General features: G+C 44.9%; 2 protein-coding genes across 6 annotated transcripts in view; one reads left to right on the plus strand and one right to left on the minus strand.

The window, feature by feature from the left end:
- Positions 1–5277, plus strand: part of ide (insulin-degrading enzyme) — a 32469-nt gene extending 27192 nt beyond the window's left edge. For all 3 annotated transcript variants that reach the window (XM_048269300.1, XM_048269301.1, XM_048269302.1), the window contains exons 19-25: positions 620–731; positions 1443–1610; positions 1939–2211; positions 2962–3023; positions 4015–4087; positions 4310–4377; positions 5121–5277. In XM_048269300.1, the coding sequence (XP_048125257.1) occupies positions 620–731; positions 1443–1610; positions 1939–2211; positions 2962–3023; positions 4015–4087; positions 4310–4377; positions 5121–5216 (852 nt within the window). In that variant the 3' untranslated portion in view covers positions 5217–5277. The remainder of the gene's footprint in view (positions 1–619; positions 732–1442; positions 1611–1938; positions 2212–2961; positions 3024–4014; positions 4088–4309; positions 4378–5120) is intronic.
- A 2883-nt stretch (positions 5278–8160) lies between these two features.
- marchf5 (membrane-associated ring finger (C3HC4) 5) overlaps positions 8161–14379 on the minus strand; it is a 38799-nt gene continuing 32580 nt past the window's right edge. For 2 of the 3 annotated variants that reach the window (XM_048269311.1, XM_048269312.1), the window contains 4 exons: positions 13389–13519; positions 12915–13098; positions 11093–11259; positions 8161–10450 (listed from right to left, as the gene is read on the minus strand). In XM_048269311.1, the coding sequence (XP_048125268.1) occupies positions 10334–10450; positions 11093–11259; positions 12915–13098; positions 13389–13519 (599 nt within the window). In that variant the 3' untranslated portion in view covers positions 8161–10333. The remainder of the gene's footprint in view (positions 10451–11092; positions 11260–12914; positions 13099–13388; positions 13520–14379) is intronic. The other variant, XM_048269314.1, reaches the window with a different exon arrangement.

Raw genomic sequence — 14379 nt, forward strand, 5'->3', positions numbered from 1 at the left:
CGCTTGAGGACAGGACAGGACTGCTGAGGCGGTGTGAGGCCAGAGCCCACTCTCTCACAGTGGCCATGACTGTGCCGTTACTTTCCCTGAGCTGCAGCCTGACACAGCACGGGGGGGGGGGGGGGGGGGGGGGGGGCCTTACAGGCTTTAGTTTCACAGCCTCAGTCTGGTGCTCTGCTGAGACTTCTGTTATGAAATAGCTTGTAGCTTCACTTCTAATGGCACCACAATGATTGTTATTTTTTTCGCCGAAGTCTCCGGTTGCTGCCGGCGGATCGTATATCACAGCGTATGAAAGCATCGGAGGATTTTCACTCAATGCCCCGTGGCCCCCAATTACTGTAGCATTTCATGCCAGAGAGACCAGTTTGCCTCAGTCTCCCGCTTTTCATGCTCAGCATAGAGAAACAGGAGAGTGAATGACCCAGATGGTGCCCACTGAATGTTTATTAGATGTTTGTTTGTTATGTTATAATATGTTTTTTCAGAACGTATTATATAATGGGAGTTGCCATTCTTGCCGGCATGTGTCCAAAGCTGAAGAGCGGTCATTTGCTCACTGTTTTTTTCTTTTTGTCTCGTTTCTTCCTTGTCTGTCTGTCTCTCGCTGGACCTTCAGTCGGCTTGTGGGATGATGCAGATGCTGGAGGACACGCTCATTGAGCATGCTCACACCAAGCCCCTCCTCCCGAGCCAGCTGATTCGCTACAGGGAGGTGCAGGTGCCGGATGGTAAGTGGAGCACACTGTCTATCTTTGTTCCCATGTGTCCACACATTCTCTCTCTCTCTCTCTCTCTCTCTCTCTCTCTCTCTCTCTCTCTCTCTCTCTCTCTCTCTCTCTCTCTCTCCTGCATGCTTATGCCCTTTCCCCTTCCACATCTGAGTCTCTATCCCCTGCTCGAGTGTTCTTTGTCATCAGCAAAACCAAAATGTGTGTGTACACACGCACACATAAACAGTACCGAGAGAATGTTTTGTTGTCTTTTCTGATGATGTGGCACAGTCGCCCCTGCGACCTGAAATCTTACAAACTCATTCGTAGTCTTTGCTGACTCGCCCTGTTCTCCCTGGCTGAGCAGCCCTTTTAAGTTTGGAGAGTTTGCGATGTCCTCCATCTGAACTCCTGGTAAAGAGCATTACCACTGCATCTAGCCTAAAGCCTGTCTCCCCTCCCTCCCCCCCTGATTTCCTGTGGATTGTTAAACTGTCAGAGCGTTTTTGTAAGCCTCAAAGTCTGCAGAGGAAGGGCACTAAATTGAAATGCATGCTGTGAAATCTCACCAGAAATGTATAGGTCACTGTGGACTCAGTTTCAAAGGCATTAATGCTTTAGCCGTAGGTGGCTAGTTTTGAATTCAAATATCCATAAGTAGGAATGTGTGCGTGCGCTTTTGCTCTATCTGTAAATGTAAATGTACATGTTTTTTTGTGTGTTTGCTAGGGGGCTGGTACGTGTACCAACAGAGAAATGAGGTCCACAACAACTGTGGCATCGAGATTTACTACCAGACAGACATGCAGACCACTCATGACAACATGCTGCTGGAGCTCTTCTGCCAGATCATCCACGAGCCCTGCTTCAACACACTGCGCACTAAAGAGCAGCTCGGTAGGGATGGCACCATTTCTAACCCAATCCAATCCACTTGAGCAATCTTTACTCTTTGGATTTGGTCAGCTGTCGCTAGGTTCGCATTCTGCATGATTGTGAAAATACGCACAGACTTTGGCTTCTTTGACAACAGGAGGCGAACTTAGTTCATGAGCATATCAATGAAAAGAAAATACAGATTAAGTAATGGAGCTCGAGTGTATTTTTTTTTTTTGACATTGTAGTTTGTAAATAGAATTAAAAGGGCTTATTTATGCAGAATGCCTAACAGGAGATAATTTGAAAACTTAATGATGCGTTTTGTCTCCATTCTCTTCCGCCATAGGTTACATCGTGTTCAGTGGACCCCGAAGGGCCAATGGCGTGCAGGGTCTACGCTTCATCATCCAATCAGAGAAGGCGCCGCACTACCTGGAGAGCCGCGTGGAGGCCTTCCTGCGCACCATGGAGACAGTGCTGGGCGAGATGAACGACGAGGCCTTCCAGAAGCACATCCAGGCCCTGGCCATCCGCCGGCTAGACAAGCCCAAGAAGCTGGCGGCCGAATGCGCCAAGTACTGGGGCGAGATCATCTCCCAGCAGTACAACTTTGACAGAGGTGAGGGCGCAGGCAATCAGTCAAAATCACAGTTTGAATTAATGCAATTGGCTAACCGCAAAGGTTGCAATTAATTGTGCAGCTCGGAACTATGGTACCATTTATGATTTTTATATTCATGGCATCCTTCTTGTGTGACCCAGTGAAGCTGTCCTAACAATAGTGCTGGACTTCTCATGCACTAGGCATGCTCACCAATCAAGTTAAAGTGAAATTTGGAATAGTGAACTGAAGCTGGTCTTTCAAAAATTAATGAAATATCTGTCAGAAAAATGGCAATTAGATATTTACCCCAAATTGTACTGCCCTAGGTGGGAGGGTGTGAGTGTGAGTGGGTAGTGTCTGCTGCTGCTCATTACACCAGCTCTATGCATAAACCAAAGTGTGAGTGTCAACTATCATTGAGCAGCCAAGACTGGCAGTTCCAAGTACTTGCAGGAGCAGGGGATGGAGAGAAGTGTGATTTCTTTTCTTCGAATGCCATGCAGCACTGTGTGTCATAACAAGTGCTGCTGTGTACTGCTCCATCTAGTTCCATCTAGTGTGTTTTGACCCAGTGTGACCACTCACTGATGAGATCATGTTTTTAGCATTTTTATATGGGCATTGTTTTCCTTGTGTGTACACAACTTAGAATTGAGAATTTCGAATGACCTCTTAAGGACATGTTGTCATCTCGCTTCGATAACAAGTGCATCCGCAGTGTCCCCTGAGCCTAACTGTGTCCCTCTGTCCTTCCTCCTCCTCCAGACAACATTGAGGTGGCCTACCTGAAGACGTTGACGAAGGAGAACATAATGCAGTTTTACAGGGTGAGTCTGGGCCACATTCATCCTGGAACAATATTGATTTGACATTACGCCTGCAGAGAATTTGGCCTGCCTGGTCTCCATGGTGATCCGTTTCACTTTCCGTGCATAGAGGCTGGGTGATGGGGATGGGGGTGGGAGTGGGTGGAGGACCTTTCCGAGTTAGTTTCTTTCATTTCAAGTAGCTGATCTTTGACGAGAGAGCACAAGGGAGAGGGAACACTTGCGTAGTTCAGTTCATCTGCATCCTCTGTTCACACTATGGCATAGAGCCTTTAAAACGCCTCCACGCCACCCATTCTCATCCCAAGGACACACTATTGAATTTGCGATGGCAGAGGGGTGTTGAAGTATCATACCCCCCCCAACCCCACACACACATGGATGCAACCAAAGAAGAACAACTTTCAGATGAGTTCACTGTGAGTGATGTTGAGTATGTGGAAATGGCTACAGTATATTTAATACGGTATATTTTAAGGATATAGTTCTGGACTATATCTAATACATGCTCTAATTGAGTGTTTACCATGCTATGACAGAACGGTTTCCAGATGAGTAGATTTTGGGAGATTTTGAGTGTGTGTGAGCATGGCTTCTCACACATTAACTGTCCTCTGTGTTAAGTCTGAGTGCTCTGTGTGTGGTGTTAAGTCAGTCTGGAGGAAGTCCGAGCTTCTGTGGTGTTCAGCTTCGTAGCCAACAACATGGCTGCGGAGCTGTAAGGAGGAGAGTGTGTGTGTGTGAGAGGGGGAGAGAGAAAAAGAGAGTGAGTGTGTGGCCGGGTCCCCATCATAAATCCCATCTCAGCTCTGCCCAGGATTAACTGGCCAAATCCATTATTTTCCGCGCAGCGGAGCACATTCTCATTTATTTAAAAATCCCTTCATTTACATTCACCGCACAAATGGGTTGACGACTTTCCTGTCTGTGTCCCTGTATCCCTGTCCCCTCTCTCTCTCTGTCTCTCTGTCTGTCTCTCTCTCGCTCACAGGATCTGCTTGCGGTGGATGCGGTCAAGAGACACAAGGTGTCTGTGCATGTCCTCTCCAGGGAGATGGACTCCTGTGAGTATAGACATTTTTTTTCAGTCTCCTCTTCACATCTCTCTCTCACACTCACACTCACACTCACACTCACACTCACACTCACACTCACACTCACACTCACACTCACACTCACACTCACACTCACACTCTTCCCCATGTGTATTTTTTTTCACCCACTCCCCTTATCTCTGCTCTCCCTTCCCGAATCTAAAGTGTTGCTCTTCCTTGCATGTGTCTCAGGCCCAGTGGTTGGCGAGTTCCCCGCTCAGAACGATGTGAACCTGGCCCCCGCGCCATCTCTGCCTCAGGTAAGCCCCGGGGTGAGGACACGCAGAGGATTTGACATATGGCTGCTGCCTTTTTAGCCTTCAGAAGCCACCGCTGCATATGCTGCATTCGTGTTTAATGCGCATGGAGACTAGTCAGACATGAGCTTGGCTTGACCCAAGATGTGGGGAAGTGAGGTGTGGACGCTGTAACGTCACCGTTTGACAATCAGTCGGGTTCAGGGTCAATCCCAAACCCACCGAGTCTGTCACTTTGATATTTAGCAGACGCTTACATCCAGTCAGCTTTAACTTGAACTAAATAAATGAAGACTTTGCCAAAGAGATATGAAAGAATCTGACGACGTATTGTAGTAGACTCATTGCAGTAGGCTGAATCATTGGCTCAAAAGTCTGCTGTCTTTCATGAAGGTTGAAAGAATTTGACAGGACAGTCTTTCTTTGATCAATGTGTACACCAATTGAGATTCACCAACATTCACCCTCCTACTTCGGCTGGGTTCAACACACCTGATCTGACTTGATCTCATCTGAGTGCAGTATTCTCAGTATTCTCCTGACTTGACCCTGGATGTGTAGATAGATACTTTATTGATCCCCACAGGGAAATTCAAGACATAGTGTAGTCTAATTCAAAAACAGTACAGGCCAGTGAACATGAACTTCACTCAGTCATGCATCACGTGCATCCTGATAAAAGTCCACACAGGAAGCAAAGAGATTGGATTGTTGATGTTTAATGTGTATATGTGTTTCCCCCTCAGCCGGTGGTTGTGCAGGACATGACTGAGTTCAAGAGAAGCCTGCCTCTCTTCCCTCTGGCGAAACCGCACATCAACTTTATGGCTGCCAAACTGTGAACCATCGCCCAGCCCCAAAGCAGCGTGGGATTGCTAGTGGCACAGGAACCCACTGCCCCCCCCCCCAGGCCTAGACCTACATCACCTTCATGCAACTGGAGCTAGAAGCGCAGTCACTTTGAATGAGCGTGTGTGCTTGCTTGCTTGCGTGAGTGTGTGTGTGTGTGTGCCTCTGTAGTAAGTATCTACCTGGTCAGTTGGAAGCTCCAGAAGGTGGAGATCCTAGTCACAGGACTTGCCACTTTGCAGTCCCTCTTACCATAGTTGAGTGTGAAAAGTAGTGTCCACAAAGCACTTCAGCTCTCTAAAACATTTCAGTGATGAGGTGAGTAAAACACACTGACAACATTGTATAGGAAGTAGATTATAAAAACAAAAAAATGAAATATGCATATCAGGGCCAGCACCCATAGCCCTCTACCCTTGTTAAACATCTAATGTAGGTCCTACCTGCTTTACTTTACCATAGGAAGTGGATGAATGTTATGTATGGTATGTTTTTGGCCCATGAAGCAAGCAGAAGGTTCATTCATTACACAGTCCTCTTATATTGGATAGAGATGAGCAAAGGAATAATCCAGAAGTCCCAGATCTTTATAACTTGAAGCCACCTCAATTTATTCAGCCATGCCGGGTCAATACCCAGCGGTGCTGGAGGAAGGGATTCCATGTTATGAAGATGTCAGCCGTATGAGAAATGTTCATCTTTGTATAGATCTGTGAAATCTGTCTCTTTTCTCTTTTTTTTTTATTTAAACAAGTAAAGTGTTGGGGTGCTTTGAAGAGCTGCTTTTAGACTGCTACGAAAGATTCTATTAAATAGTGTAAGGTTTGTCTTTTTATTATTTGTTGTTCTTTGTTTTTATCTCCAATCAGTGCTTTTTAAAGGGCTGTTGTCCAAGCATCTACTCAGGGTGGCCCCAATGACTGATTTTATTTTCAAATTTCGAATGGAAAAAAAATAAACTTTTTAAATGCCCATGTTTTTGTTTTTTGATTTTCGTTGCATATCTCTAAATATTTTGCCCATGGTTTTAAATATTAGACACTGAGATCTCAAACATGAGCAATGCAGGAGGATGTGTAACGGTCATGAAACACTTTTTGCCCACATATATCCTCCCTTACATCCTCCCCTAATGTAACTGCTGTCTGGGATTAGTCATTCCCTTTTGTGGTGGCTAGGATAACCCTTTGATTAGGATGGTTTAAGGCCACACATTCCTGTCTGTCCCCACTATGCCCAATTAACTTAATCTGAGATGCTGAAGAAGTACTGGGAGTATAGAACAGTCCGTGGATTGACTTCATAGAGAAAGATTTGATTTTTCTCTGAACCTTTAAGAGTATTGAAAAGGATAACCGTTTCATGGTGATGGTAGGCTATGAGCCACCCTCTGTCAATATGCACCTCTCTCTTCACACAAGCAATAATAAGACGCTCAGGCCACAACCTCCAGTCTAGGCAGCTCCTTGCCCTGCCGGCCTCTGCCACTTCTACGCAGCTTACATCTAGAGGGGTTCGATGGTTAGAAAAGCGACACGGCCGTTTAGTTTGTAGGCCTTGTTTTTCTGTGACTCCTCTCTGCTCTTTTCTCCTGGTTCCTCTCTTTCTACCGAGGGGGTCTTGTGGGGATGTTGCATGCAGTAGTGGCGATGCCAGGTGACGCTCCACTGGCTTCGTCTCTCAGGTGATGCGTCTTGCCAAGCCAGACCACCGCCAGTCCGTAGACTTTTTTTTTGTTTGGTTTTTGTTAACCCAGAGAAACAAGCTGAAGGCATAGCTAGTGCAGATCTCAGGAGTCGTCAAAACAATTGTAAATGCTGCATCTTATTTTTCAGAGAGTTTTAATCACACTTCATAGAAATAAAAACACGTATGGATAAACATAGGATGTTTGCATAACATGTTGGAAGAAGCTCAGCCTCTTTCAGTTGTTGACAACTTTACTTTAAGCAGTGCAGCAGCCTTTATGGTGTTCCAGCATTTTACTGTGTGTTGCACCATTTTGTGAAGGCCAGGCTTGAGAAGTTGCTCCATTCATGTCTTGTGAAGGTGCTCGTGGCTGAAACTTTCCCATCCCGCTCCATGGACCGTCATCAGGTCTCTCTGTAAAGGGTCTGGTCCCAGGTGCCTGTGTTTTTTGACTTCAGATTTACCAGGCCCATGGGGACCAAGAGCATTAAGATAATTTCAAGGATCCTCTAAGATATCCTTCACACACCAATGCTTTTGGTGAACACAGATCCAGGGTATGCAGTGGAATGTTGTGTTGGGGTTTCATTGGACAGGCTGCATGATGGCCTCTTTTGATTTCAGAGATTGTGTCTCCACTGTCACAAGGGAACTGCCAACAGGAGTGAGGTCTTTATGTATCCGTGTTGCCGGCCTAACTGTATAGGCCGTCAACATTGCCTGTATCCGAGGGGTGGAATGTTGGTGGTGGCCAGTGTGTGTGCATGACGTTTGGAGTGTGTTGAAGTGAGGTGGCTTCATCTTATTCTCAAGAGTGTTTGAATAAAAAAACAAAACACACCACAACAATCTTGTCTGGAGTGTTTATTTGCTAAACTAGTTTGTTTGTTTGGAAAACCCTTGTAAAAAAATGTTTTGTGGCTCTCGATGTTTACCAAGCCAAGTAAGCGTTCTGTCAGATAGCAGAGTGATGTGCAATGCTGTTAATATTTTAAATATTTAAAAAGTGCAGGGAGTCTCACACACACTTAACTTAGAAATGATATAGTGATGAATTAACTTGGTTTTATTGTCCATAAATGTTTGTCCCAATTTTTAAACTTTGGCAACCAAAAACTAAAACTCCAAGATTTCTCTTAGCAGTCAGACTATATTTGGATTAGCTTTTCCCACATTCTAAAATTGTAAATTACTTTGCAAATGTCAATTAATTCAAAAATGCAGCCTCTGAAAATACAACACAAGGCACACCTTGGAAAAATACATTTATTCACATAAATCAACATGTATCTATAAGTCCCAAGGGAAAATCTGTACAAAGCATGATTTTTTACAATGTCAACATTCAGCTTTTGGCATTATAGAGTCACTGTACAAATGTGGATGTGACTTTCAAATAAACTTTTCTGAAGAAAATAACTGAACAACAAATTCCAAAAACAGTGAACTGTCTGCCTTTTGGCAAAGCAAACATTTTGATGACATTAATATAGGTTTCAGTGATCGTTATAAGATACTGTTAGTACATGCTATTTTATTATTTTTGTGACGAAGCTGATTCGAGGATAGAATGTACTGAGCAACCCATGGGCAATTGGGCTATAACTGCACAAGGTGTTCAAAAGTAAAACACCTTTGAAAGAGGTGATATCTGTTCAAATCCAATGGCATTCATGGTATGCGGTCAATCTCCATACACACACACATTTATTTTTCTCTGAGTACTAGACTAAATACTGGACACCTTTCATTTTAAGGGATGACATATCAACACTTCATATATGGGTGATTATTTAGAAACAAGAAAACTTGGTAGGAGTCAAAAGGAAAAATTGGACAAGGTTTATTTCCAATCACCATTGCACTTATCTGTGTTGCCTCTTATCCACTTAGGAAACACTTCTGTACACTGCCAAACCCATCCGTCTTTGTGATGGATGCACAATTCAACTGTCATTCTTGTGCCTTGTCGACTCACCTTTGGGTTACAAAAAGGCCACTAAGTGTGAATAATTGTCCTTCTGCCAACTGTGTTCTTCCACATCTTCAAGTCTCTCTCAAGCTCATCCTTTTTATGTGGTTAGTGTCCTAGCAACAGAAACGGGACATACCACATGGGCTCAAAGGTACACGCTTGGAGAATACATTGACAAAAATAGAATAAAGAGAAACATATTAGAAAGCAGTAATGTACCTTACAACGTTACAAAACAGGTTTAACATTAATACTCTCAAGGCATATTGGACATATTGACACACTCAGCTCTTAAATAAGTTTGGTGTTAATTGCATTTGATAGTTTTCTTAAATGTGGTCGAAAGAGTCTACATACAAGTCTCTAAGGGGGTCTTTTGCCAAGCAGGGCTAAATTCTTGGGTGAAGGTAGAAGCAACATTATTTTTTTATTTTATCCTGTGTAAATCTGTCCAGATCCCCTGCTCTTCATAAAGCCTACACAACACACAGTATTCAGCTGAAGAAAAAAACACTTCAGATAAACTGAGAGAGACACACTCTGCCTGTGTGATGTTGAAGTGTTCCACAGACTGGGTTTGCAACAAAAAGCTTGCTAATAGATGAAGTAGAGTTACAGATCATTCAGAGATTTAGCAACACTCTGGGAAAGCAAGGGGAAATTTTGTATACATACTGTACATAAACATATATTACATACATAGATTTCCCATTCCCATTTAAAGAGCAGATATAAGTGCTAGTATGCATCCTACAAAATTATGAGTCAATCATATGTGGTGTGATTCTCCCTAGCAGCTTCCTCAAAGCACAAGGGAATATTTCCAGCTCAGATCACTGCAAAAAATAAATTATAAAACAACCAATTATTTATTTGTATACTTAATAAAAAAAAAAATAATCTCTCATATACTTATGTGGTACACCACAATTACTCACTTTAAAACAATCCAGTAAAAACTTGGAGAAAAAAGGGGGGGGGGGTTAACAACCATGCGAGCCACACAACAGAGAAGGGTCACATTCTGAGGGGGGTCACACGTGTTTGTGTGTACGTGTGTGTGTGTACGTATGTGTGTGTGTGTGTAATGTATGTATGTGTGTGTGTGTGTGTTTTAGTGTCAGGTTGACCACATGTTACTTCTGCTTCCTGGGCGTTCCTGGAGCTCCTATAAGCTGTCCACAGTTCCAGCAGCCTGTACCGGGTTGGCATGACCCCTGCCAAGATGTGGGGAGGTGGAGTGAACATAATGACCACTTGAACACAGCATCTGTCTGTCTGTCATGGGGGGGGGGGGGGGGGCTGTGAGGGCCAGCAGACAGGCAGGCAGACAGGCAAGTGGACCGACAATCCATCCATCTATCTATCCGTGCTGTCTTGTCCCGTACGGTCTTGTGACCTCCATGCTGGCTGGGAGGGGCCCCTCCTCTTCTCTCTGGTCCCCTCTCAGGCCTCCTCCGGCTCAGGGAAGTTGAGAATCCTGCGGTGGGCCTGTCGCAGGTACTGCTGCTGCTTGAAGTACACCTTGAAGGCTCCCTTGATAGCCACAAATGCAATGCCTCCCTAGGAGAGAGAGAGAGGAATGTGAAAGGTTAAAGGTCAGCCCTGATTGTGGTTTCTACTGCTCCTCTTGGATGCAAAATGCTGCATGTTCTAGGCCTTGCTTTTGCACTAATTAGAAAATATAAACACACAAGATTCTACAAATTCAGGGCGATCACAGGAACCCTGGGACATACAGTGCTGTGCTATCACAGGATGAACAAGAGCCAAACAAAACCTTAATAAAGTGTCTACTGTCCAGCCACAAGTCTAAAAATGTAGGAAGATCAGCCAGAACTTTCACACTAAACAGATGACTGAAAAGATAAATCAGCAGAAAACTAATTTTAAAATCCAGAGATCTTCAACATTATTCCCATTCTATTTAAATAACCCAGTGAACAAAATGTCACTGATATCTAGTGTGAAACGTGTAGTGTAGGTACATCTGAACCAATGGGATGCTTACAATACTGTGCCTGCTGAGCTGAGGCATAGCTGCAGTCCTTTTTAGAGATCCCACAATAATTGAGTTAAGAAGGCCCCTCAAGCTGTATGTTGATATTGAACTAGTGGTGACATAATGACACCCGAATGTCTCCTTTTACAATGCAATTGCAAAAGTAAGCAAGGACAATTTTAGGATGCTGGGTAGAGATGTACCAGGATGGTTCTCTGGAGGTTGGAGTTGACGCTGCTGAACATCAGCTTGCCCACAATGGTGGCGATGGTGGGGAAGACCAGCGCTCCACACAGGATTCGTGTCGCTGACACATGATCGGCCAATGGGCTGGCCTCTGCAGGGATCCTGGGCACCGGACGACCAATCCCTGAAAAGTGGGCGGGGGAGAGGCGGCCATGGTTTAAACTTTGTGTATGCGAGTCACAGTGACTATACTGTATAGACACACACATACATATATACATATGGAGACATTTGAAAGAGTGTGGATGATGAGCATTTTCAATTGCTTTAGCTCAGAATTACAACAGATGTATCGGTCATGAAACGTACACAGTTGATGACATGATTGAGGTTTGATTTCATAGGTGTTCATTGGGAAAACACGCTGTGGTGCAATCTAAACATATAAGATAGCACTGACATTAGATACACATAAGACCTGGCCACCGCGGTACATGGCATATAATATGAGCCGTCCCTGGCCAGATAGGCGTACATGTGACACACAGAACACAGGCTTCATGTGTGTTCATGGGGATAGGATGACACGCGTCCAGGCACATGCAAGACCACACAGCGCCTCAAATAGCTCTCGTAAATCTAGTGAAAGGTGACCGCTCGCTCATACGCCTCATTTATACGTGGGGGGTGCATGGGTGCCGGGGTGGCCGAGAGTGGGAGGAGGACCCAGGAACAGTTATCCACGAGTGGGAGTAGAGATTGAGGAAATTACGGTGTGTGTGGTGTGGTGGGTGGAGGTTTGGGGACTGGCAGATACAAAGTTTTGGCCCAAACCAGCCGTCTCAGAAGAAGCGTGTGTGTGTGTGTGTGTGTGTGTGTGTGTGTGTGTGTGTGTGTGTGTGTGTGTGTGTGGTGTGTGGTGTGTGGTGTGTATAGGTTGAGGACTACAGAAGAAAAGGTCAGTGGGCTCCCCCTTGAGCCCAGGGGTCTGGTTTCCCACCATCAATCACTTGCACTTACTGTTAAGTACAGTGGAAAAACACCACCCACAAACTCCCAAAAACACACAGGCACTCACACATATACATAAGAATCCCTGGTGCCTACAGATGCCTTGTTAGCTAAGCATGATGCTTACACACTGTAATAATTCCGCTCACATACACCAACGGGGGACGACCCTTCTGCCAGCAGGTTCTTACACTGACTGAGTTAGTATGCATGTTTATGGGTATGGCTGGCTCTCTAAAGGCAGAGTAAACCCTAGATCCAAATGGGACAGCAAGGGATGCTCACTTTCTACCTGCAGAAGGTCCTCTTTTTCTACAGAGACATTACTTACTTGTTGTTTATATTAAGTATATTTGTGGGCTTTTTTTGCCTTTATAGTGATAGGATAGTGAAGACTCTGACAGGAAGCAATTGGGATAGAGAGATGGGTGGGAGCAAGGAATGACCCGGGTCCTCATGCCATGGACACCTGGAATGGACTCTGTAGCCAGATGAGCCAATTACTTTTTTTTAGCAACTATACACCACAACACCCAAGAAGATATTCTGACTGTGTTGGGTTTAGAACTCAAAACATTATCCATCGTCCATCACCCACATCATTTGAACTGCCCAGTGAGGCCACCCACCTGAGGTCTAGCCATACCTATGCAGAGCTTGAAGCTCATTCATCCTCCCACATACTGCTGGCTCTATAAAAAACTGGTTAGTGGAATTGAAGAGTGCACCAGGGTTTGCCCCAAAGGAAATGGAGTGAGCTCTCCCACGCTGTCTCTTTCTCTAGCTAGACAACACGTCTAAATGCACTAAAGTCTGTGAGAGCCTCACCTGGGAAGATCTTGTCAAGGATGTGGAGCTTGCTGGAGTACTTCCTCCAGAGGCGGAGCACGTAGTCCTCCCAGCGAATCATCTTGCCCAGAATCAACATGACCGGGATGGTGGGCAGGCCGATGAGCAGGAAGAGAGGGTCGGCCCTCTCCATCACGTCAAGGCCCTCCTTGTGACCCACCACCTGTCGTACACACACACACACACACACACACACACTTCAATATGGTCGAAAGAAGGTATTTCTATTCAGAATCAGGCTGAGACTAAACAAGATTCCTTTCAGTTATTGGTATGGAACACTTCAGATGACACTGGACAGACTGACCGTTAAAAAACATGCTCCTTATATTTCAAATTATATTCATGAAAGGCAAACACATTCATTGAGTAAATTCAGTAAAAGAAGAGGCTATCACTCCGGTATCTCTGGGAAGACATCTGGAGTCATCTTTAGCTGAATAAGGCTCTGACCTGCATGACTGTGACGGCTCCGTACGTGACTGCCGTCCAGTAGATGGATCCCACCATGATACCGGCGGCAGCAAAGGGGCAGGCCTTGGAAATGAGGCGGTCAGCCAGGTCTAACACGTACACAACGGGGCCTGCAGAAGAGCAGACACACTTTACAATAAGGAGGTCCAACATTCAAAGAATCCTTCATAGAAATGTACGAGGCTAGTTCGTAAAGCCAATATGGCACTTGTCTACACATATCCCGCCTCTTTCTGTGATGTAAGTAACCAACTGCATTGTTGGAAACGGCATTATTGACGAAAGAACGGCCTGAAGCGTTACCAAGATGGCCACCAAGTGGTGGGGCCTATGGACCCTTTCAAGAGAGTTCCATTATCAGCATCATAGTTGGCCCCACAAGACTTCCGTTTTAACATTCCATATGTTATCTTAATGCAGAGGAAGTAGATTGGGGGCCCAAATAGAACGTTCAAGCATTGTTTTTGTTTACCTTGTTGAAAGGGTCTATAAGGACTTTGATAAGAGACAGCTGGAGAGATGCACACAACTCTAACAGACAAGCCGTGCTGTGAGTTCCTCTGCACACACAACAACCAGCCTTATTCCTTCAGGAGCACAGCCCAACGAATAGCTGCTGCTGGAAGACAGGATTTCTGTCCCCAGCATCACCGTATTGCAGTGCTGATGGTGAATGGGAAAACAACATTAGACTAACCGCAGCAGTGACACACAAACCTCGGCTATTTGACAGAGGACATCTCCAGCAGGGGTCAGGCTTTTGCCCTTGTGGCAGCGCGGACGGTTAAGAGAGCTTCTGACACCACACCTGTTTTTCCATTTTGATATTTTTATGCTTTTCTATGTGTCTATATGTGTGTGTGCATGCACACAAACACACTCATATTCATACGCACACTTTCCACTTCACAGATGACTATTCCAAGCAACACGTAGCAAAGTAAATTTGCACAACTGTGTGTCAGTTTCC

The sequence above is a fragment of the Alosa alosa genome, chromosome 18 (genome assembly GCF_017589495.1).
Source record: "Alosa alosa isolate M-15738 ecotype Scorff River chromosome 18, AALO_Geno_1.1, whole genome shotgun sequence".
Classification (NCBI taxonomy): Eukaryota; Metazoa; Chordata; class Actinopteri; order Clupeiformes; family Clupeidae; genus Alosa; species Alosa alosa.